General features: G+C 38.7%; 1 protein-coding gene across 3 annotated transcripts in view; it reads left to right on the forward strand.

Annotated features, from left to right (window-relative positions):
• LOC139800792 (protein FAM169B-like) overlaps positions 1 to 25,042 on the forward strand; it is a 37,561-nt gene that overhangs the window by 2,375 nt on the left and 10,144 nt on the right. Inside the window, exons 1-5 of one of the 3 annotated variants that reach the window (XM_071754251.1) lie at positions 1,353 to 1,468; positions 10,579 to 10,712; positions 13,517 to 13,616; positions 20,990 to 21,075; positions 22,594 to 22,762. In XM_071754251.1, coding sequence (XP_071610352.1) covers positions 1,426 to 1,468; positions 10,579 to 10,712; positions 13,517 to 13,616; positions 20,990 to 21,075; positions 22,594 to 22,762 — 532 coding nt within the window. In that variant the 5' untranslated portion in view covers positions 1,353 to 1,425. Of the gene's footprint in view, positions 1 to 1,352; positions 1,469 to 10,578; positions 10,713 to 13,516; positions 13,617 to 20,989; positions 21,076 to 22,587; positions 22,763 to 25,042 lie in introns of those variants that run through there. The other 2 variants (XM_071754250.1, XM_071754252.1) reach the window with 2 other exon arrangements.

The raw sequence follows: 25,042 nt of genomic DNA on the forward strand, positions 1-25,042 counted from the left end.
TGAGGCAAACCTTACTTTGAGAAGCAGGCCAGCTGTTAACCTTAAAGTTAAACTTGAAGTTCTTGTTTTAAATTCATCCTTGTCACAAGTTCTTTTTGATTTAGAACACTTTGAAAGCCAGATTTGTGTGTGTTAGCTATCTGATAACAAGCTGGGAATGACAATGAGTGAGTAGCAATGTATATTCAACTCTGGAGCCTGAGATGAGAAACCTGTGTGTCTAGTTTAACAATTACACTAATGATGCCTTAAATATCCATCTGTCTCTCTAGGAAGATGGAAATCTCCCTGCCCTCCACAAATTCTATATTAATCTGTAATCAGTTTACAGGTAGGAGGTCAGCAGCCTGGAAGGTGGAATCACAAAATTTGGATAGTCTATAGGCACCATATATGATGATTGTGGCTCCCAGATCTAGAAAATCCACTCAGAACTCTAAAATGAGATGGATTAGCAGCAGTACAGCTTCAGTATAGCAAAGATCTCATGTACAGAAGAGGTAGAACTTAGTGTGTGTGTATTCAAGATGTAAGGGCTGGCATAAGCTCCTTGCTTTCCATGTCACATGTAAGACAAGTTACTGAACCCTTTGTTCTTTTAACATAAATGTATAGTTATGGTCTAGAAGGAGAGAAACAGGAGACAAAATCCTAACTCCTTCCCTCAAAAAGAAAATACAGTGCAAACCCCATCAAACACACCTGAGTCTCTTTCCATAATAGCATTGCAGTGAATACACTCCTTCCCTCGAGGGAAAGAAAGCAACACATGAGAAAGTCAAGCCCATTTAAATTTGCAGGTTGGAGGTGTGCAGACTTTATGGTTGTGAGGATGTGAGAAGAACCTATGTAGAACAGGCTGGTGTGTGTTTTCCACATTGTGTAATGGGTTTTGTACTGAGAGACTCCCAAACACTTGGCACAGAAACTCACAATTCTGCTGTGTTGTCTTTGCAAAATGATTGGCAGACCCTCAGGTCGCACATATTCCAAGTAAACTGTGTCCTGCTCAGCTACCAAGAGGTCTGTGGATGCTTAAAAATGTTGTGTTTGTAGCCTTTGAAACTGCTATCTGGTGGCTGGTCTTTATGGTATTACTGACAACAGATGGCAAATGGCTCTGCTGATGTAATTCTTGCTGGTGTTTCATTCCCGGGAAGCTGCACGGTTTCAAAATCTCAGAAAGTGCCTCCATATTTTTTCTGCGTAAAGATTCCAAGCCAAAATAAATAAAAACATTTTTAGATTAGTCGAATTCCCATGGTGTCATGTGACATTTTGGTAACGTTTGCCTTGCAGCCGTTTCAGATAAGTGCACGTTTGGTAGCAATTTAAGGGCTGTGTCCTTTAAGTAATGCTTATTAGTACATAACAGATGCCATTTAGAAACATTATGCCTTTTAATAGGCTCTGCTTTTAGACTACATGTTCTCATTGGTGGCAGACTGTGGACCAGGCAAACTTGGAGGTATGCTGTCATTTATGCAAAGCCTAAGTCAATTTTCTGCTCTGAAGTCAAGGCATGTGTTTTTCCTTGTTTCTTTCATTCTGGTCATAGCTGCCTTGCTGTGTTTTTCCCTCTAGTCATATCTTTGGCTGATTGTCAAGCCATTACAATCAAAACCTTTTGCATTTTTAACCACCAGCAGTGGTTTCTTTTGTCCCTACAGAAGAGCCTGTGTAAACTGAATTTAAACACTCTCAGCCTTACTGTCAAGAGCACAGCAAGCACAGAGTTAGCCCTCTGTTGCCAGCCTGTCCTTCCTTTTCTGCTTCTTTCTCTTCCCAAAAGGAGAAAAAGGGAAAAGCTGAGCCATGCTGGTTTTGGAGCACCTTCAAAGACATGTAGAATAGCTGACACAATGGCACAGAGAAAGGAGAGAGATGTTTACATATTTCCTCCACTACTTGCAGCTGTTTACTAAAGCAAGTTCTGAGACAGGCTAAGAGGCTTGTGATAGCTAGTGCAGGTGATGTATTAATTTCCAGCTGCATAATAAATCAGCAAACTGGAAATTACTGGGGGAAAGGATTTTTTTGTTTGTTTCTTTTTCTTTTTTTTATTAATTGCTTTATTTTGAGATTATTCTGGCTGTACAAATCGATCTTGTCCTCATGTTTCATTGCAACTGAGCGCTGAGGGTGTTGAGCAGCTTGGCTTCCATTTGCATTTCAGGCTTTGCATCTGCACCAGAGTAGACACTCACCAGTGTACAGACTGATCTGAGTTCACACTCCCTGGAGTACAGACACCCTGGAGTACAGACACCCTGGAGTACACACACCCTGGAGTACACACTGGTACTGAGCACCTGCACAGAATCAGTCAGATCATCTTCATGATCTGACAAAAAAATAAGGGTATTTTGCTGGGTTGGCAATTCTGCCCATTTAACAAACTGATGCAAAAGACCAAAACCACACAATTGCTTCACCTCATACAAAGGAGACAGAAAGCTGGAAAGGGGGAAGGAAAGGCTGAACCTTCTCTTTCAGGAGCAGTCTGTAGCTAAATACATAAAGTATACATGAAACTGCTTCCTAAGGCTGTATTACCCTGGCAGCCTAAACAACTGAATGAAATGGAAAGCTTCTAATTATATCCTTATCTAAGAGTGCTGCCATTCTTTACTTAAGTACTGTTGGAGATAAAAAAGCCACATTGCTCTGCTTCTCAGCTGGACTGCTCTTGCAGTGTGGCAGGTATATTTTGTGAATTATGTTTCTCTCTGATCATTGATCCTTTTAATTAATTGTGTAGCAAATCAGCATGAAACAGAATATTGCTCCTTGCAAGTTATTTGGAGAAAGGCTGCTGAGGTTTCTTAGACAGTATTTTGCACTCTACTGATGGGAGTAGTAGCTCTGTCAGATGTATAAAGCACATGCAACTCAAATTATGTGATGTCTGAAACTGGTATCCCTGAAAATCTAGACAGTTGTCTCATATTATCAATACTTCATTTGTTCTGGGAACTTTGTTATTTCTGATAACAAACCAGAGCTTCCAGGTACTCCTGCTGTGCCACACATACTGCCATAATTTGTATGATGTGAGATAAGGGCTTTGTACAGTGTGGCTTTAAATTTCCCACACCACCTTTTAATGGTGCTATCAAGAGGGAGGTGTATTCAACATGGACTCAAATACTAGCCCTGGTGCTAGGTGGTGAGAGTGGGTGTTTCAGTAATAATTTTAATTGATCCTTGGTCTTAATATACAGCTATTTTCTGAAACTGTCCTAACTGTCAGTCTCTGGCTTCTCCTCACAGGATGGAAATCATCTTCGTGCTAGATCATTTGCTGAACTTCAGTTGTCATTTCCTGCCAGTTCACTGTTCCTTGTTTATCACTGTGGGATATGTTGTCTTCTTTTTCTTGAAGTTATAGGATGGCTTTTGACCAATGCATCCTTCTTTTGATCTTCCATCTTTGTAAAGGATTGAATTACCACTATCTAAATTTGAACTTGTGATTCATAAAAGCTCTACTGCTGTTCCTGGAATCTTTTCTGTCTTTTTCATTCCAGGGTCATTCAGGGCCTGCCATTTTGTCTTTTCTTAGATTTTAAGAGTTGAATTTGAGGTCAGGCCTGGACTATGAACTACTGCTGGCATATCTGTTTTGGCTATGGGAATGATGAAGTGAGATGTAGCACTGACATAACTTCTGGAAAAAGCCCCTAATAGGGACACAGTTCTGGAAAACTTTTGTGTTTTTCTTGTATGCTTTGTTTTGTTTAGGAGTCAGACAAATAATTAAGTTGACAAATATAGAGTTTTTTCCTTACATGTGCAAGAAAATTCATACCACTGCTTTCAGCAGTTGAAGTTAGACTTTTCCAGGAACACTTCTGCCCATTTCTTGGTCGTATGAAAACCAGTACACATTAGCAACTCAATTCTTATGTTTACAGGGTCAGAGGTATTAGCAGCAATCCCCCTGAATCAATGAAATTTCCTTCAGGAAAACCTGACATGAATATGAACCTTAAAGCCCTAATGAATTACAATCCTGAGTGTCCTTTTTCTTCAGGACTACATCTCTGTTATTCTGTAAGCTCCTTCCACATTTTTTACACCTAAGCCCTGTTAAAGAGACAGTTAAATGTGCAGAAGTAAGAATTCCTGATATGTCATAGTTACAGCTGGTAGCACTTCCATCTTTTAACAGTATGCTACATTTTTTATTTATAAGGTCTGCTTCTGGGCCATAATACCTCAGCTTTTTTTGCTTACATTAAGCTAGAACTTTGTGCAAAACGTGCCAGTCCAGATGTACATTCTGTGTAGAATAGGACAGGGGGTAGCCTGTTTACACATATATTTTACTTCATCTGTACTATGAGTTGGGTCTTGCTTTATTTTTCTAAGTGCAACACAGCTAAAGATTCATCTGAGGAAAAAATAGAGTTGGAACCTGTTTGCTGGATCTTCCAGTCCTGCAGGTTAGAGTGGAGTGACAGAATTTTCAGTTGTGACACGTGGAGATGCAACTGAACTCACCTGTTGGATCTGTTTGATTTCTTAAGTGGGAATGGGATAAGGGTTATTTATTTTCTTTTTGCCTTCAGTTATTGCTTCCACATTAGAATATTGTGTACAGATGGAAATTTGTATTTATTTTGTCTTCTGAAGCTCTTCTTGCCATTGGAATTGTGGTAGAATAGTAAGTAATATATAAATGGTGTTTTTGGATCCAAACATGAAAGCCTAGTAATGCAAATGTATTTTTTTCATCTATTATGTTTCAGGAGAGATTGCTGTGTTAGTAATGGTGAAAAGCAGTGCATTGTGGAAGAACATTGTTTTCAGTACTGATGCACAGCACATAGTTAAGAACTCTGCCTTTCCATGTTGGGTAAATACCACACCGTGGTGTTTGCTCTCAGGCTCCGTTGCCACCACATGTTCTTATGATACCAAAGCTTCACTTACACTAGAAATTAGGGTTTTGACATGAACTTGCTCAATTAAATTCAGGATACAAGAGTCAGGTTCTGTGTGTAGTCCTGGGAGTGTGCCAAAGACTTCTTCCTTCCTTTGAAAGGTTAAACAAATACGGTTGTCTAATGATAACCACATGCATGGAATTGTTCAGGCTCATTGGAAGGGAAGGAGAAGAGTTGGTGTTAAGCACTGCTGTTTAACACTGAGCTCCCACTCCTGTGAGAGGGCAATGGAAAGCACCTTTGCTATGTGCACGATTTAGAAGGGCAAAAGAGTTATGTTTAGATTGTAGGCACTGCTGTGGTTGTGTTGCCATAGTGTGGCAGTGATAGTGCACAGGAGAACAGAGAACAATTTATGTTAGATGACTGCTTTGTCTTTTTATGTTGTGACTTCAGAGAAGCTGATAAGGAAAACACCCTTTTGAAGTGGTAGATAAGACATACAGTCAGCTGATAAGAAACCAGATAGAAGATGAAGTGATTTGTTGGGGGAACCACAAAAACACACCTGTGTTAAGAGTAAGTCTTAGAAGCTCAGGTCTCAGTTGCTTGGTTTAATTACAAGAGCATTCCCTCCTGAATATTGTGATGATAATACTGTCATTTTGTGTTGGTGCATGTTTGGCTCATATCGCAAAGTGTTTCTGAATTAAGAGGAAAAAGAGAAATACTTTTTGGACTAAAACTCCTTCACAATACTGTTAGAAAGATAGAAACCTGCTCAAGGGGTTTTTAAATTGTTTTTAATTATGAAATATATTGGCATGGAAATAAAGTCAATAAATAAAAGTATTGCTATTGCAAGCATTAGAAGTGGCAAAATGGAATAACAAATGAGGAAACTTGAAAGTTAGAACTGTTATTTTTATCTGTCTTGATTCTGCATCACTGGAAATCAGACTTGGGCGTTTTTCATATTTTTACATATAAAATTATGCACAAATTTGCACAAATGTACTAAGATGTACAGTCCAGATACAAATCCTGTGGTGTCTGATGGCTCTTCTATAAACATACAATTCCTAATGGGCATGTGTAGTATCATGCTCTGTGTTTGTAGAACATGAAGAAGTGGTTGTAGGATAAATGATTAATTCACTTCAGACATAACACTTTTCATGCTTCATCTACAGTGAGGTTGATGTATTTTGCTTTACAATCTTGCTGCATCCTAAATGCCCTTACAAATCTCTGAAATGGGCTTTTCAACAAGTAAGTCTTTCCAGGGAGTACCAGCAATACTTCAATGCATCTTAATCAAGCCAATGGTATGTCTAGAGTGAAATAACTCCATTACCAACTTCATTGGCTTAAGGAAACATTATTAATAAGCTACACGTGAAGAGAGGAATAGAAAATTCTTAATAACGAAAGCAAATATTTCTTGTTTATTAAATTGTATACTGGGCTCGTGGTCAAAAAGAACTTAAGTATATTGGCAGTACACTCTAATTTGAAACTTAAATGAGTTATTTAAGGTATCTTTACAGAGAGATGGAACTGGTTGTCCCAATTTTTAACTGATTTGTTAGATAATGGCAAAATGGTGAAACTAATACATTGGTACTGAACCAACTAGTTTAGTGAAAGAGCTTGAGGGATGTAATGGTGATTTGAATTGCTATAGAGTTACATTTCTGGTAAGTCTGATTAATATTCCAGTTTAATTATTTCTTTTATGGCACAGGGTTTCACTGCAGAAGGATCACCAAAAAGTATCTTCAGAGTATCTGATTAGATGAGAGTATGGCATTTACCTTTGGGCATTACAGGAGCTTGTAGTTTTACTTGTGGAATTTCACATCCAAGTGTGTGCACCCTGTGTTTTATGGAAAATAAATTCCTTTGCCCATGGAATAATATTTCCTGATTACTTTAACTGATAGAGTTAAATTCTTGCTGAGTCTGTAAGGGTGGAGGTCTGCCTCTAATCTACAAAAATTATTTTCTAGGTTAAGGTATAATACTGTCTTATTTTGTAATTGCATTTATTATTTATCTACCTGGTGCAGAATGTTAATCAGTTCTATCAAGATTATTGATCTTTTTAGATTGTAAGTGAAGTGAACTTAGTCCCACTTTCACCTCTCAAGATATTTGTCCACTTCATGAAACCATCCACTTCATGAAACCATCATAAAATTCAGCTCTGTATTCTGGAGAAAATCAGAGGTAACAAGCAGTGGATTTAGAAAAAGATGAGTTTAGAGATCAGGACTGAAGCAAGGGCCTTGGTTTATGTCTTAGTGGCAGAGCTATGTGATGTTTTTGGCTGAAGTACCTAGAGGTGCTGGAGGGCAATGTCATCTAAAGGTGACTGAGCTGTCTGTGCAGTGCCTGCTTGTTTGTATAGCTGTAGCTTTTCACTTTAAAAATCGAATTCTTAATGCAAATTGATGGCAGATGACTTGAGTGAGGAGATGCACTTACACATCCTTGCTTGAGAATGTGCCCAGACTGCTCCATGGAAACAAAAGAGAGAAGCAGCAGTTTTAGTTTTTGCGTTAAAATCTCTTCTGTAATCTTCAAATCTGTGTGTTTACATTTCTCCCTTCTTTATCCCTGGATAAGGTTGCTTGTTGGCTTTTTTTTTCAGTGGAATTGTGTGCATTTCCTCCTCCTTTGCCCTCTAAGCTGGTGCACTGTAAAGACAAAGTCTGGTCTGCACACCCTTCATTGCCACCACTGCCTAGAACCCACCTGGATGATGCCTTCACCTTGCCCACCAGCCTTGGCTATTTAGGATGGCAGCCACTTCAGTGCAAATGTCAGGAATCCCTCTTATACAGCCCTGAATTTACTCTCCTCACAGTTTATGGTCCCTGCTCTGTAGCTGCAGCAAGAGGCCCCCTTTTTATGACTCACTCCTTCTGCCCCCCTTCACTTCCCCCTTCCTCTGGGCTCCCTCCCCCCCCCCCCCCCTGATTGTAACCCTTTGTGCACACCCAGCTTGAAGGAAGCCCTCTCTGGGTGTCTAGCAGATTGGCTACCACAGTGTGCTCTTTTGTTGCCAGTAGGTAAGATTAAATTCCAATCAAATCCTGGAATTCAAATGAGGTTAAAAGGCTGTCCTTGGAACTTTGCAGTTTTGGTATCCCAAGATGCAGACAGGGGCCTCGGACTGAAGCAGTCACAGGAGACGAGTGCTGCTTTTCTTTGGAAGCAAGTTAATAAATTATATTGCAATTGATTTTGGAACCTTTGTGGCATCCTCTTAGCAATAATTGTTGTAGTCAAGTGCCTGGTAGCAATAGTTATAGTTAGGCTTTGTTGAAGCTTTGTTTTGTGTGTTTCTGTGTACAAAAAAGCATAAAAGGGACATACACAGTAAGGCAAATATAATTTATTCACTGGGAAAACTTGGAAACACATTAATTAATGTAAAAACAATTCAAACTGGTGATTTTTTTTTTTCTCCTGCCAATGGCAGCTGAACAGTATCAGTGGTACATGCATGTGTGTGCAAAATTTGGGGCATGTTCACAAAAGTCACCCTTAGCACAACTTCTTGTTTGTATCCCAACTTTTTGAGGACATCACTATGTAGGGTACCTAAAGATAGGCTCCATATTGTCCCTAAAGCAACCTCACTCCCCTTATATACAAAAGCAGAGAGAGATTTGTTTTCTTCATAATGGTTTTTTTTTCTCCCTTTACTGGAATATATGCTTCTAACTTACTTAAGCATTATTTAGAGTACTACACAGGAAATGGAAGGTAACTGGAAGTCTAAAAGCATTTTTTTTTAAAAGAAAAAAAAGACCCATGGAAAGCTGTATTAATGATCAGTTGATCAGTTTTCCCTAATGCCTCATTATTTAATTTGACATTATTTCTTCCTTCAAATGATCACTATTACCTTAGAATGCAAGCATGTTATGTACCAGTGAGGCACTAGTTGTCTTGTTCAGTGAGGGGGAAACATGATTATGCCCATTAAGTTGCCTTGGAATGCCATTTATTAGCATGGCCAATGTTTTGCTTTGCACTAAACAGAAGTCTTACATGCTGCACTTTTGTAAAGCATTAATTTACTTGTCGATTTACTTCAGTGAATTACTTATGTTTTTAATAATAATCCTAAGTTTCTTTCCCTTACATGGCTTCTGTGCTTAGTGGTGTTACATGGTGCACTGGGGGAAGCTGCTGCAGAAGAAAACTGCACCGAGTTCAGGCTGAGATTTTACAATGTGACTCCACTTGCCAGTGTTGCAGTGCTGCTTTCTCTCCCATTTTGTCACATACAAACAGGCTGTGAAAACCATTTACAGAGTAGCTTCTGTTCAGCATTCTGACTGCATAGCTTTGCTGTCAAGCCTCAGGATATAAGCTGATTGCTTGCAAAGGGCAGGAAAATAATGTTTAAAGCATTTTAAGCAGTACTGAGTGGTGGTGAATTATTAGTTGTAGTTACTTACCCTTTTGCTGAGGAATCAGATACTGATCACTGCTGGAGGGAGGATGATGGGTGAATAGTCTCACCTGGCCCATGCTCCTACTTTTACGTGGAAAGGTATGATTTACCTTGTGGTACTTTTATGATTCATAGTTTCTAAATCTTGATACAGAGAGTTCTTGCAATGACCCTTGTGAGGTTGTTCATTGTCTCAGCTGTTTACCTTGCACTTCCTATCAGTGCAGTTATTTCACATTAAACTTGTGTCACAGGAGCTGCCATGTGAGAGCAAATTATGATTAAAACAGAGGATTCAGAGCTAAGGTTCCAACTACAGCAGTGTGGTGCAAGATTTTGTCCTCAGTTTGGGGCTTTCAAGAGCTGCAGGTGTAGCTTGTAGAAACTTTTCTATAGTAGAAGACTGGGAGGATACTATTTGGACTGCTAACCCATTTCTTCTGATATTTATCTTGAGCTCGTGATAAGACACCAATCAGTCTGGTTTGTTACATCAAAAAGAGGTTGTTTGGTTCCTCAAGAGTACAAGTTGTATGTTGAATTTGAGTGACAAGCATCAGGTGTACATGGGTTTTGTTTGTGTGCAATTAACAAATACCTTGCATGAATACCCTTCACTGAGTCACATGGATTAAAAGTTACCTTGTATAAAAGATGATGGTTATCAGTTTGGGAACTCTTAAGTAGGTAAATATTTCAATGTTTTTTGACATAATTTCATTGTTATGAAAGTGCCCAACTGAAGTTAATATTAAAAAAAAAAAAAAGAAAAAAGAAAACTAATGATATACAAGAGATCATGGACAGACCCATAAAAGGGCAGACTTCCAAGAAAGAGTGGAAGCTTTGGAATTTTTATCCTGTTATATTTTTAGTCAGTAGTAAAACTTGTGCTGTGTTTTGAAGAAGTTTTTTTGCTCTTCCAGCATTAAAGCAACTTACTTACAGCTAGAGAAATCTGCTATTGTCTTTTTTTAATTCAAAGGAGGCAAATGTGATTTGATGCTGTGATGGTTCTACTTTGTAAAATTGCATGTCAAGAGGTAAATAAGACTTTAGGGGCTTTAGTGTTTTAGAGTTGGATGGTACAAAAGGCTCTAATGGGAACAATAAAGGCCCAGCTACACCAAGCAGCTGCTGGGGAAACTGAGGTTTTAAAACTCATGCTTCTTAGTCAAATTAAAAATATCTTGTGTTTTATTTTGACTACAGGTCACCTTTATTTGGTAGATACATTAGCAGGAGATCCAGAGGTTCTGCAAGTAGATGCTGAAGCATACTATGAAAAACTCTTGAAGAAATCATCATCCACTTCTGATGTTGTTTCGATCCCTGGAGGAGGAGAGGTAATAGGCTGATGTTTTTCATACTGCAACTTAGATGCTTGCAAACTACTTTGTTGGTTGTGCTCATAAGACTGTCTATGATTATGGGTGAGCTGGTGTGGCTGGATTGCACATCTCTTAAAAACAGCAAGTTCTGCATTATTTCAAATACTTTGCATGCTGCAAATGAGAGATAAGCTTAAATTTCAACTCTAAAACCCTCTGAGTGTTAATGAGAGTTTGAAATACTAAGCTGAGCTTTGGACCTTGACCTGCCTCCTTACTGGAAAGAGTAGAAAGTGGATTTGAGAGATGTTTATACCATGGCACAGCTCTGTTTTCTGCCTCTACTGTGCAGTTTGCACAGGTACTGTCACACAGATTATCTTGTTTCCATTCTTCCCAATTGTTATATTGATAATTTTGAATGTGGGTTCTCCCAAAGGAATTCTGATCAGATGTGATTGGTGGATGGTATAAATACTGTAGGTGCCAATGATTTAGGGTCCATTCCTGAACCACCTGAGGGGAATGTTTTGGAGATGACTGAGCAGGCCTATTAAAAATTCTGACTTCAGTCCACCTATGAAACCTGATATTCTGGGCATTTTATAGGTTGTAAAGGGTGTGCTGGTAGCTGTTACTGCACTATCAAAGCAGCAAGTGGACTAGGTGAAATAGATGTTTGGAATATGGTGGCTTTTCTACCATTTAGGAAATTAATATGTAGTAGTTTCCAGAAAAATGCTGTTTCAGGTGAATAGCTTCATCTTTGAGTCCTGAATGCAACGAGTTTTAAATACTCTTTTAATGCCCTCTAGTGGACCGGGTAGGGTTAAATGCAAAGAAACCTGAAAAAGCAAAGACCCCACAGTTTAGGGCTTCAGTGTCCATATCTCACATGCCTGATTGTACTTCCAGAGATTGATTTGCTGTTCCATTAGAAGGGAGAGTAAGTGCTATGTGTGTTCCTGCAGTAGCTAGACACAAGGTGAACTTCTGGCTTCTGATTCAGAATTGTCTTGATTTTGTGGCTTGTCATCAGTCATTAAATATATCACATGACTGATTTGAGTCTCATAGCAACACATTTCTCTTTGCATTCATTTAATTCAGGTCTACTCTAATCTGCACTCAGACAGCTAGTCAAGGGTGTAAGTAATGGCAGTGTTCTTGCTATGTTGGTGTTTTTTTCCATATACTATATAAAAAATAATTCAAAGTATGTTGATATATTGTCATTAAAAATAAATTAAATGTAATAAGGTAAGATTCCCATCCCCCAGTGAATATCTAACTTAACAATCTCATTACATGCTTACAACCTGAAGGATGAGGATTTTGGTGCTTGAATAATAACTGGCTTGAATAATACCAGGCTTTTTTTTTTTTTTTTTTTTTCCTCTCTGTGAATCTGAATTGAAGCAGGTGACAGGATTGGCAACCATGAATAATTATTTAGCAAGTGTTAAGTGGCTGTCAGCCCACATGCTGGGGTCACAGGACTTTTTTTTGGTATGGCAATGGTCTTTGGTCAAGCATTGAGTACACAAATAGCAAGGATTATTGCAAGTCAGGGTGGAATGGCATTGGCAGTGCTCAGACACAGGAAGCTGTGCTTGGCTTGTGCTGATGTTGTGAACGTGCACCTTGCCTTATAAAGCAAAATGACAATCATAGCAGTATAGTATATATACAATATGTGTATGTATAGCATGTAGGACTGGCCTTTTCATTACAGTAATGCTCCCAGGTGCCATAATGACAACAGGGCTGTTATAGTTGAAGCGTGCAAAGAGTGACTGAATCCCCCAGACCACACTGAGATTTCAGGCAGCTCATGAATACAGATTTCAGGCAGTTTCCAGTTGTTGTTTTTTTCCTAGAGTCCAGTGTTTGTGTGGATAATCCCTGGATTCTGCCACTCATAAACTAGGGAGCACTAGTTTCAACTGAAAGTTGTTATCTTGAATAATCCATATTCATAGTACTCCTTCCAGGCACCGAGAAATATTAAATGTATCACAGGACTGATTTGAGTTTCATAGCAAACTGACAAATGGGTGCAATTAGAGAGAGAGGCACACCCACACATACACAATGGACCAGATTTTTGAAAGTACAGTACATACTGTGCTAAATTATGCATGCTCTTTGCCTGTACCTAAACTTACATGAGAGCATTTTCAATATTCATATGGAAATCGTCATCTGTGTGCATCTAGAGCTGTTTAAGCACAGTGATTTTGTGTTTATGTGTCACATCATTTATAAGTTTAGTCTAAGAGTGAGGTACTCAGAGCTGCATTTTGATTTTAGCTTGGTCTGCAACTTAACCACCTTGTGCCAATTATCTACCCTCCCAGTGCCTCACAGATAAACTGCCCGGGCACTGCCCTAATGCTTTGATACTCCCTGTACCCTGAGGCTTAATTCATTGTTTGCAAAACACCACAAGTACCCAGCTGGACGATTCTGTAAGAAGTGCAAGTTGTGTTTGTTTTTATTTGATGTGTCTGGTCTTTCATAACACCATTTGCCTGCATGTAACAGTGTTCAAAGCCAGGTTATGTCCTAATCATAGTAAGTTGGCATTAAGGTCTTCACTAACTTTGGTAGCTTGATTTGTTTTAAATTAAAATTACTTACTGAAAATATTAGAATACTATATATGTTCCAGTGCTTTGAAGTTCAGGATTGAGAGGGTGTTGTGCTAGGCTTATACTCTGCATGTTAGTAAAACACACCGTAAGTGCATCTAATACATGAAATACTTCTCAGGAGCTTTGCAGTACCCACAGCTACAGAGCTTGTTTGTTTTTTAGGTTAAACTTGAAGATTCCTCTGTGTGTTTTGTCCCTCTCTACCGAAATAATCCTACTTCCAAAATGTTGCTGTTAACTGATCCAAAGGATAAAGAGACAGGTTAGAATTGGTCAAAATATTTTGAAATTTGAGTGGTTGTACTTTCTTTACTTTAAAGGTGGTCTGCTGGTTTATATATTTAAATATTTTGGGCTAACTTTTGAATGTGAAGTGGCTTTAGTTTACCTATCAGGCATTTGTGCTGTTGGGCTACTGGTTGGAAGGGAGGGTTGACTGACAGGGCTCTAAAATTCTATTCATAACTCTGTTGGTAGCTGAAAAATCACCTGGGCTTAATCTGTTATTTCTGAGTTTGTTCAATGGGATAATATTTTTCTAACTCGGGATTAATGTGAAATTTAATGCATTATGGTTTGAACTGATTTTTGAAATTCTTAAGCAAGGCAAACATACATGTGAAATTGTAATAGGTTTTCTTAATTCTTCTAATATTATTTCTACTTTATTATGTATGTCTTCTTTAGTCCTAGGTTTAATTGCCTCCTTTTCCAGTATTATTGTGTGAGGGGTAGATCTGGAGTGAAACTGTGCTCAGGAATTGAGTTCAGTCCATTTTATTTGGTGGTTCTCCCAAGTTACTCTTTAAACTCCACCAGCTCTGAATTGCTTACTGCTAGTAATGCTGGTGTTGTCTTATTACAGCCATGTGTCAGCCTGACAGGGATACACCACAGTTCTGCTACAGGCAGCAGAAGTCAGCATGTGCTCACTGGCATTTGTTTCATGAGTCACTGCTTACACTGTCAACAGGTTATTAAGATTTAATCAATAATTGTATCGAAGTTTTATCTTGCTGCTATCAGGGTTGCAACGCCTTCACACACAGCCTGATTTCTTCTTGCTTACTCTCTTAGGCAAATGTCTTTGACTGTGGAATGTGACAAGATGCAAATGTCAAGTGAGTGACAACTCTTAATACCACTGTCATTAATGGGGATCTTGACTCCCAAGTTGCAGGTTTTGACCCACCCAGATTAAGCAAGGAATGTTGGAGCTGTTGTGAGGAAATGGCCTATGGGATTTGCTCAACATCTACAAAAGGACAAGAACCTATGCATGGACCCATTGTGTCACTTAGGGAGTACAGGATGTGTGAAACCTCTAAAACTTTTCAGTTTCCAAATGTGGCAGCAAATTAATGACATCTGTCATTAAAAACTTACTTTTTTTTTTTTTTTTTTTTTTTAGGATAAACTATAAATTATGCCTGACAAGCCTTAATAGCCAACCTTCTTAAAAAACATTCTTAATAATACAACAAAGGGAGGGTAAGAAGCTAAGCACTCTTTGTTCAGTTCTAAAGTGTGTCAGGTAATGATCTTACGCTCCTAGAACAGGTACTATTTGTGCAACTAAGTGTTTATTGTTCAGTCCAAACCCTGTAACCATGAAATTTCTTCATAAGAACAAAAAACAGATTAAAATAATCTGTGGTTAGAGGTGAACTCTGCAAAGTTTTTCAGCTCTATTTACATGATTGTAATTGGACATTTGCTAATGGGTAGTGATTCACATAGTTGGAAGTAGGAGACCTTTCCAAGTTACAAGTGTGGTGAAAAAAACTTTCTGATCCCTCTAAAACTCTTGGTATGAGATTACTTTCCTGACATGAATTTATGTATTCCATTAACATTATTCTGGAGAGAGATAGGCAGTGATGTGATAGAGCCACGTATGCCAGAGGCCAACCTTGCTCTCTAAGTGCAGTTTTGCACACCTACTTACTCATATTTGAAGGAATGTGGTTGAAAACAGCATGAAGTTAGTTTAGCCTGCACAAGAGGAATGGTAATCTGTATCAACCACAATGCAAAAGTGAAGAGTTATTAAATAAATGCAGGTGAAAGGAGTGCATTTAGCACAAATCTTCAGTTAAACGATCCAATAGAATTAGGTACAACAACTGTTAATGAGATAAATGTATACAAGGAAAAAAATACTTCCCACAGGAACAAGTCAAACAAGTCCACATTGGAGTCTAAATTAAATGATAGCTATCTACATTTAAAAGCTTAACTCTAGTAGTGTAAACATCTTATTATATTATAAACAGCAGACTGGCTGACTACTATGACCTCCTTGCAAAACTTCAGCTTGAGTCACCAGCCCACAGTCAGAGAAAAAGTCTCACAGAGATCAGTAAGTCTGGCTATTTAAGTAAATCCTACATCATCTGGATCTTAATATTTCCTTTTAGAAGTATGATTTGAAGGATTTTGCTCGAAGTTCTTTGCTTCTGGATTTTATATGCTATACACACATGGCCAGCCTTCCTACACTCATCAAATTTGACTGATGTGGTTTGTTTCTTTAGACAAGGTTTAATACATTTTCATTAGTTCTCTGAAGTCTGCTGGGGTGTGTGTATGTGTGTGCATATCTGTACATATGGGTATACACATTTGAAGTATTTTGTCCAAATATTCTTCCCACAGTTCAACAGATTTGGAATTGACTCTTAAGGCAGTGAACTGTGTTAAGGCAGTGGACTGTGGCAAGTCCATCTGCATTTGCTTACCTGTATGACCTTTTGTTCTGACCATTGAGCACGTTGTTTCAAAACCAGTTCCTTCAGAGCATAGCAATATTTATTTATTCCATTATGGTTTCTTAAGGACATGGGCAGAAATTTAAAACACTAAACAGGCTGCATTAGTTTTTTCCTCCCTTGGGCTTTACGCTTTTCTTGTGAAGGCGGTTTCATCCAGATGGTAGAGGCAAGAAATCTTGCTATGGTTTATCTCTTCTCTTTTTCATGTGCTGTCCAGGGCATCTGCATTTCAGTTTAACTTCACACCAGGAATGCTCTTAGAAGCAAATTTCCTGGTTGTCTCCACACACTGTGCTTCAGTTTATATCTAGGAGCAATCTCAGAGTGTGTGCGCTGGATTACTTTTGGCTGTAATGAAATTAGAGGCTGCACTCCTGAAACACACTGCTTTGTCCCCAGCCTGTAATGGGCATTTAGTTTTCAGCATCAGGCTAAAATTGGTGAACATCAGGTTCTTTGCACCAAATATTTTGCTCTGTACAGTTTTGTTGGTGTTAATCTTGCTAATGCAAACATGGCCCACTGATTTTTTCCACTTGCAATCAATTTGGACGTTTCTGAAATCCAGTGGGAGAAAGCAGCCAAGGATGTCCCAGGATACACTGGAGTAGAGGTGCTTTAATGAGAAGCAGTTGGAAACATAGTAGAAGATGAATGTAGGATATATTTATTTGTGTAATTTTGAGGTCCTGGTGTAGACAGTGAAGCAGCAAAAAGCATTAGAAGCCTCATTGCTTGAGTCTGCCACAGCTCACTAAGACCGTATCATATTGCTCCTGAGACCCACAACCTTCCTCTGCTCTGGTGTTTTAGGTGACTGGTGACTGCCAGAACCTGGGCTAGAGCCTTTCAATTCAGTTCTTTTCCTCAGCTTTGTTCCTGACACCATAATTTTCTTTAGCTTTGCTCTAACATCTCCACCTTTGCTCCTGGTGCTCTCCAACATCCCTCATCCCCTAAAATGAATTTTGTACATAGCCTTGACAATTGCTGGGGTTAACCACAAGCCTGGGAAGCACCTTACTCTCAGTAAGCAAGCTGTAGGCCTTGTATGTCTTAGGTTCAGATGTGATGGAATTTCCTCTTTCAGCTTTATTTGTGTTTACACAAATAGTGTGTGGTTAAGTAATGCGTAGATAAAATGTTGTATTCAATACTTAAGAAATAATAGCCACTGTAAAACCTTATTTTCCCCCAGTTCCCAAAGAAAATATTGTCAATCTAATAATGTGTATTGAAATTCTAATAATTTAGACTCTTTAAAAATTTAAAATACCGAGTTTAACAGTCTAGCCATGGGTTTTCCTGTATAGAGCTTTAGAGTTTGATGGCATTGAATCTTAGTCTAAAGAGGGGTTGATTCCAACACTGAGACTTAAATCTCATATTCTTGGTCAGATAGGTTGTCCAGAAGTGATGTGTAGCTTCTGGTCTGAAATTACCTGCATATTTCAAAGAGAAATTGAGTATGGTAGCTTTTCCATAGGACTCGGTCTTGGTTGGGAGCATTTTTAATTTATTTTTTGATGGGCTGAGTGTTCTGTTCTGTTAGTATATCTGTACAGATAGTTTTATGAGCATGTAAATTGTGCTGTAAGGGCTTACAGAGCATAGCATGGGTGATTAACATCTTTATAACACTAAATAAACATACCCTATTGTGGCATTTTCTGTATGCTGTATATAATAATTTACAGTAACTGTTAGCTGCCATGGAACATTTATCACGAGGCATTTGCAACAAATCACTGAGTAAATGTAATTGGTTGCAGGAAAGATATCTGTCTGTCTGAGATACTTGAATGGCTGCTGTTGCTGCAACATCTGCATGCCTCCCAAGCTCTCAGGTAGTTATTGCCATAAGACTCTTAGGGCAGAAATGCTCTTTTTAAATGCTGTATTTTAAAGGTGGGGAGCTGGGGGATACAGCTATTCTGGGTATGCCAGTCTTGTGGGGTGAAGTTCAGGGCAGGATCTCTGAGCTTGCTCCAGCCTCAGAGCTGACCTGGGCATGGAACTGCTTACAGGGGTAATTTACCAGTCTTCTTCCAAGCTGGAAATCTGGCAAAAGCAACAACATCTGTAAGTGTGCCATTGATCTGAAATATTGCCAAAATGAAGGCAGAGTGACTTTATCTAAGGTAAAGAACTGGTGCATTCTATATTTATTAAACAAACTCAAATTACATCTCTTGCCTGTAGTTTGTGACTGAGGGATATGTTTCAGCTATTCAGATGAAGGTTTGGGGGGAAAAGAAGTACTGAACTTTATGTTGCTTTAAATCTTTTGCTTTATTCTGTGTGTAGAGTCCTGATGTGCACATTTTACTCACAGATTTGCACACCAGTGTGGGAACATTTGACCAGCATTGCCTGAAAAATCAAAATATAATCCACACCTGGGAAGAAAAGGGATCCATGGTTGCCTAGCCAAAGGAGACATTTCATAATCATAATTGTGTTATGCTTAGAGCCTAATTCAATGGTTTTCAGTACAGTATTCCAAATTCCCATGTTGGAATGGAATCATGTGCTTCACAGGCTTGCAGCTTCTTGCAACACTCTGAATGTGTTTGTCTGACTGCAAATGATGGAAGTCTGGAGGTTTAGTAAGGTAGTGCTTACAGGGCAAGGCACCCAGCTGAGCAGGTGTATATTCCAGTAATTGTGAACTGAAATTTAATCCATTTCACCCAGTCTTGCAACTGCAAGATCAAGATTATCAAGCCTTGTGACTGCAAGATCATTGTAATCATATCCATCGTGATTCACGGGTTTTGGGTCATGTGTGCAACTTACTGTTGGCAATTACTTTATCTTTTATGATCAGGTGAACATAACTAAATATCTGGGTAAGAACAAATAGACTGGGAAAGGGGAGTGAAGGAACAGGTTGTCTCACAAATCATGTTTGCATTTGAAATAGTGTTCCTCAAGTTGATTACAAAAAGAAATTGAGAATATGGGGAAGCATGGTTGGATTTAACTGCAGACCAGATGTTGACTTGAAAAATTATAATAAAAAGCAAAGTACATATGTTTGTGTGAAATCTGAAGAAACGTTATTCCTTCAAGGAAGGCATCCATATAGATAAGGTTGCCCAAGTAATGTGATGTGACAGTTGCTATGTCAACTGGTGTTCCCTTCCACACATTTAAATTATTGAACAGCACAGTAAATGTTCTGTGAAAGTAGCTCCCTTAAACATGGTTATGTATATTCCCATTTTCCTCAAAACTTTTAACAACTTTTTGGACCCTTGCTATGTGTCATCTCTGTGTCTGAACCATGTGCCAAACCCCAGTGCAGCTCCCCTTGAAGTCAGCATTCAGCCCAGTCTGTCCCTTTTCTCTGACTCGGCTCCCTTTGTAGCTGCATGTTTCATGGATGTGTAATGGAGCAGTGGCTGCTTGATTTGAAAGCAGAGTGAAGGGATTGAGGGAACAGATTGAATCCATCACAGAATGAGTATGAAACTCCCATGCAAGTAAGTGCATAATATTTAATGAGTTGAGTCTGGTGCTATAAACAGGCATCTGCCCTTGCGTGCAATACTTTCTTCATTGTTAACCCAGTACACAAAGTGTAAAGCTTTTTGGCACATGTTTTAATAATTTATTTGAAATAGAAGTTAGCTAAGTGGAATCTCCAGCCTTAAAGCCAGTGGGAACTGGTAGAGGCTGAAGCAAAAAGGGAAATTAACCCATGTGCTGCAGAGACATTTGTATAACCTGAGGCTAAACCAGGTAAATAATGAATCCTGTTAAAGCCATTTCACTTTCTTCTGTGCAAATTTTTAACAAACTCACAGATGGTTTTTAACTTTTTTGTGTTTATCCTTACTTGGGCATCTTAGAAAACCAGCAGACAGTTCAATCCCTTAGGACTCTAGAGGTGTGAACTCCAGGATGTTCCTTGCAACATACTTCCTATATTATAATTTATCTTTCTGTCTAAAAATGAGGCTGATAGCTGCCCTGTTTGAAGACAGTGAGGATAATGGTGTTCTTGAGCTCTCTGAAGCTGTGGCCATGTACTTCCTGTAGGTGGATGTCACCACTATACAGATAATTTGTTTTTGCTGAAATATTTACTGCTTGTTGTGGTCATAAATGCTCAGCTTTCTCTCTTTGTTCTAAAACCTACTCTAAACCCTTAAAATCTATCTCCTTAGACATGACCTTATGTTAAAACTTTTCTTTCTGAGCAGTGCTTGGGAGCAATTTCAGTGTCACTGTTGGTGCTTTAATCTTACTTTTGTAAATCTAATGGCAGACAATGAATTCTATAGATGAACATGTGGGAGTAGGATTTAAATATTTGTTTCTTCATACATGAAAAATTCAGGGAGATTGGGAAGAAGTGGGGCACAAATAGCACCTGTAGGTACAAGGACCTTGTGTGCAAGGACCTGATTTACACGTAGGTTGGTCATATGCCTAAGGGCAAAGTGTGTCTTACTTATGGGTGCATATGTCTGGCTGTTGGTAGAAACCTCTCTGCATTTGAACTTCTGTGAATAGCTGTCCATGCAGGGATTTGGAAGGCTGTACTCTAAAGGTATGGATATATAGAAATTCAATCACATAGGCAGCTGAAAAGCTGTTTGATAAAGCTGAAATAAAAACTTGTGTGTCTTGAGTTGCACAGCTGCAAATACAGGTGTGTATGCACGTGGACAGGGGAAGTCTTTCTGAAAGAAACTTGAAAAATATAATTACTAGCTAAGCAGCTCTTTCTGTCCCAAGTGCCACTCAAGCTGACTGTGCTACTGAACAGGTAGTGTGCAGGAAGTGCCTCGTGCATGTGGCACACAGGCTGTCACAGGTAACATGGTCCTCTGTCTTTTTTGTTCTACAGTTTTGGCTGTTTATGTGAACCAGTGCTGGTGGCCTGTTGAAGATGTTGTAAAGACAGCTGATCCTGCTAGAGATGGCCTAATATTGGTAAGGATGCTTTTTTAAACAGTTTCCTTTACCCTGTAACTTCCCAGCCAGAATGATCATATGTAATTGTCTCAGGTCTCCTATAGCTCATGCTTTGTAACCTGTGGGATCTGGGCTATGTGGCTCATCAAGTACTTCATGTCTGCCATTGCACAGCAACATGAACATTAATCCTCTCTGAACAATTTTCTGCATGCTGTTTAAGACTCCTCTGTAGGATTTATCAGGTTTTGTTTTCAGTTTGCCCTCACTGCCTACTAAAGGAATAATCAGATAAACACAGTTACTACACTAGCAAGAACTCTGTTAATGTTATTTGACTGCTGGGAGGTTTGGAACAATGTCTTATCTAGTTAATTATGATTTTTTTTTTTCCCCTTGGATAATACTTATGTTGTGTTCATTTTACAAAGTGGTTGTTATTTAATAGATTCTGTAACTCTAATTCTTTCTCCAAATAAATTATCTTAGTAGGATACACTACTTTTTTGAAATCTGAGAGATTTGAGTGGCCTGTAATGTCTTTACAACTAAGAAATCAGATGCCTACTGCATGTGAGCTTTGTGTTGCCAGGAGGCTATCAAGTCAGTTCTGTTTCCTACCCAACCCTCTGTGTCCAGCTTTGGTCCTTAATGATTCTGTTCCTTTATCATCTTTCCCTAACATTCCCTAAACATAGTGTTTAACACTGAATTAACGAGGCTTTTTGTGAGTAACTGAACTGGAGGGATTTTAAAATATGAATCCTTGCAAGATAAAACTTGGGGCAGAACCACAGGCTTTTAGGATTTCAAGCAGCTGCTGTATCAACAGACAATCTGTTGATTAAATAAAAAAAAATATCTGAAATAGAGAACTTTCCCCTCCTAACTCATTGCTAAGAGGTAAGTTTCCATTATTTGTGGAAACTCTCATTTTCAGCATTTGTGTAAAGGTTTTTACTTTACACACTTTTTACTTTAATGACCAATGTGATCTTATCCCTTTGTGTTCCTCTACCTCCCTATCCTGTTGGTTTTCTACTAGGAAGCATGGCATAAAACCAAGTTATTCATGTAATACCTAGATTATAAGCTGGTTAGGATATACTGTGTTTATTCTTTGTTTTCTATAGGATAACACAGTGAATCCTGTTTTTATTTAGCTTTTGGGTAGAATTAGATTGCTTTGATCATGTTTCCAAATCTGTGACTAGTTTGCTGTGACTAAAATCAGGATACTTCTTTTCCTGCTGCTTTAGAATTCCTTCTCTGTGACAACAAGAGATATGTCAAGCTTTAGAAGTTATTACTAAATTGTTATGTGCCCTCTGGATAGAGGGTGGAACACTGGGAAAAACTGTTTTTGTTGTTCTATCTAAACCAATTAATGAGGTATTTTCCCCAAATTAAGTGTACGTGTTCCCTGACCTCCTCCCTTCCAGCTCCTTTTGCTTTTGAAGCCTTTTATGAAATGCAAAGTACTATTCTCTGCTTCATGTTTCTTTGGACTGTTTTTGTTTGTTCTCTAAGGTCCAGACATTTGGAGAAAGGATTGTCCTCTTTGTTCTGAACTACATTATCTTTGGAATGCTGGAAGGGAGTTCAGCTAATGATGCATTCTTTCTACCTCACTCTGCCACCGAGTGTGCCAAGATACTCTGGAGAAATGGGGAGGCTGTTGCCTTTTATTCAGTCAAGATGAAAGGTAAGGTCATTTTAGAGGCATATTCCCATTGGTTCCTAATACTAGAAATATAATCCTTTTGTTTATCTTTCAGTATAAATAATCCTGGCTTTCATTTACATTTTTTGTATCAAATCTCTCTCAGAATGAATCTGGGGAACAAACCTTCCCAGAATTTGGAAGCCATCCATATTACTTTCATTTAAACACGATGGCTCCAAACTCTATTTTCAGTTACACTTGAGTGATGTGAGGTACTGGCTTATTCCAATAAAATGTGCTTTAATGCAGCCAAGCAGAAGGTTGTGCATCTAGGAACAAAGAATGCAGGGTCTGCCCAAAGAGCAGAGGACTTTATCCTGATGAGAATGATACCTGAAAAAAGGAGTACAGAGGCTGGTGGCAAGACATGACCATGTCCTCAGGTGCATAAGGAGCAGCAGCTGGGTTGTATAGGGGAATCTGTATGCACTAGATCAGTCCTGGAATGCTTTGTCCAGTTGTGGTACTCCCAGTTTGAAGGATGATGGTTACCAATTGATTTCATTGGTTTTGGTTAACTAGCAAAGAAACAAAGTATTTGATTCTTTAGAGATAACTTGCACCAGTGTAAGATTTGGTGAAAGTCTTTTTATTATGTAGAGGATTTGTATTAATGAAGGTACAATCCTGTTAACCACTCTGCAGTGGAAAAGGCTTCATTAGAATAATATAGGTATGCAGTTTAGGACATACCCCCATTACCAGTCATCTTGATACCAACAGCTTAAGCATTGAGAATTTGGTATCTTTGGAGGTAAACATGTTGCACAAGCCAGCAATCAATAGCAGTCTATCAAAAAAGGGAGAATAGGAGACAGCTTGGGAGCTGTACAGGTATGGATTGCTTTGGATTCCAGAGGACAGTCTGATGGTGCCCTTTCTGATAGAGCCCCAGAGAGCAGCAGCAGTGAGAGATGTTCTCTTCTGCTGCCTTGGGGCATGCAAAATCCTTTTTCACACTGAGCTTGTACAGCACTGGGCTGGTACAGTACTACCATGCTGTAAGTGATGAATTATGTCTCAGTCTATGATAAAGGAATCTTATATATCTGTGAACATGCTGATGGACTGATTTGTAATTGGTAAAGACTTCAATAGCTGTAGTATGTTTTACTTTATGTCCATAAATATTTCTGAGCAAAGCTTTTGGAAAGAAACACTTGTATGGACTGTAATGATTCATGCTTTAGTAAAACAAATTTGCACAGTAGTCTTTTATGGGTGGAGTATTAGCCAAGTTGAAACTGTTACTGAGTAAGCTGAGAGTCACAGTTTGGTTTTAAACCAGGTCCACATAAAACACAAGTTCTTCAAGTCCAGCTTTGTCAGCATCTGTCTTTTGTTGCCAGTGGGGTTTTTTTCCTCTGGGCAGCTATATTTGTTAGTTTTTTGGCCTGTGTCACAAATTACTGCAGTCTTTTACCAAAGCCATTTTGGGAAGCTTGAAACTGATTGTTTTGCCCCTTTTTGCTGTAAGCATTTAGAAAATAATTCCTCTTTCTGAACTCCCATGATTTCAATTTCATACCAGCCATGCTCTGCCTGATACTGTTCTCTGTTTTCTGTAGGAGCTATGTATTTATTAGTCCCAAAACAGGATGAAATAAGTACCTTTTCTTAGATGTTGTCTTTCACCTGTTCCTTTAGGCATTTTTCTTAACTTTTCACTTTTTTAAAAATCATAATGTAGCTTCTTTTTCCTTTTACTGTCCTGGTCAGAACATTTAGTAGGAGCAGCTTTAAGTACCAGACTTTATATTGTGCTGGACCTCTGTTACAGCTTCCAGTCCTATAAAGAATTATTTTCCTCTGTACTCACTGTGTGATTGTGATTTCCTTTATTTCCACACTCTGCAATTACCTGGCCATTCTTTATGGTTTTATTTTCTTCACTAGGTAATTGAGATTCTTATGCTGATGTTGTGTTCAACTCTATTTCTCATCTGTGAATTTTCCATTATCTACAGTATGATAAAAAACATGCTTCAGTGGAGCCAAATAAGCCAGAACAGATCTGTGGAGCATGGCTATTTCAAACATAAGTCATGTGAGTGAATCATAGAAACAGTGACCAAGGTGGAGAGAGTCTGTTTTATTTTTGCTACACATTTAGCATGCCAGTGTGCAAACTAAATTTTCAGTGGACTTCAGTGATTCCAGTGAACTGTCTTGGCAATACTGTAAAGTGATTTCCATTTGCCAGTTCCTAGGTGGCCTATACAAAGTGAACTTGGTAATTTTGGTCCAGTTCCACACATC

The sequence above is a fragment of the Heliangelus exortis genome, chromosome 11 (genome assembly GCF_036169615.1).
Source record: "Heliangelus exortis chromosome 11, bHelExo1.hap1, whole genome shotgun sequence".
NCBI classification, from domain to species: Eukaryota; Metazoa; Chordata; class Aves; order Apodiformes; family Trochilidae; genus Heliangelus; species Heliangelus exortis.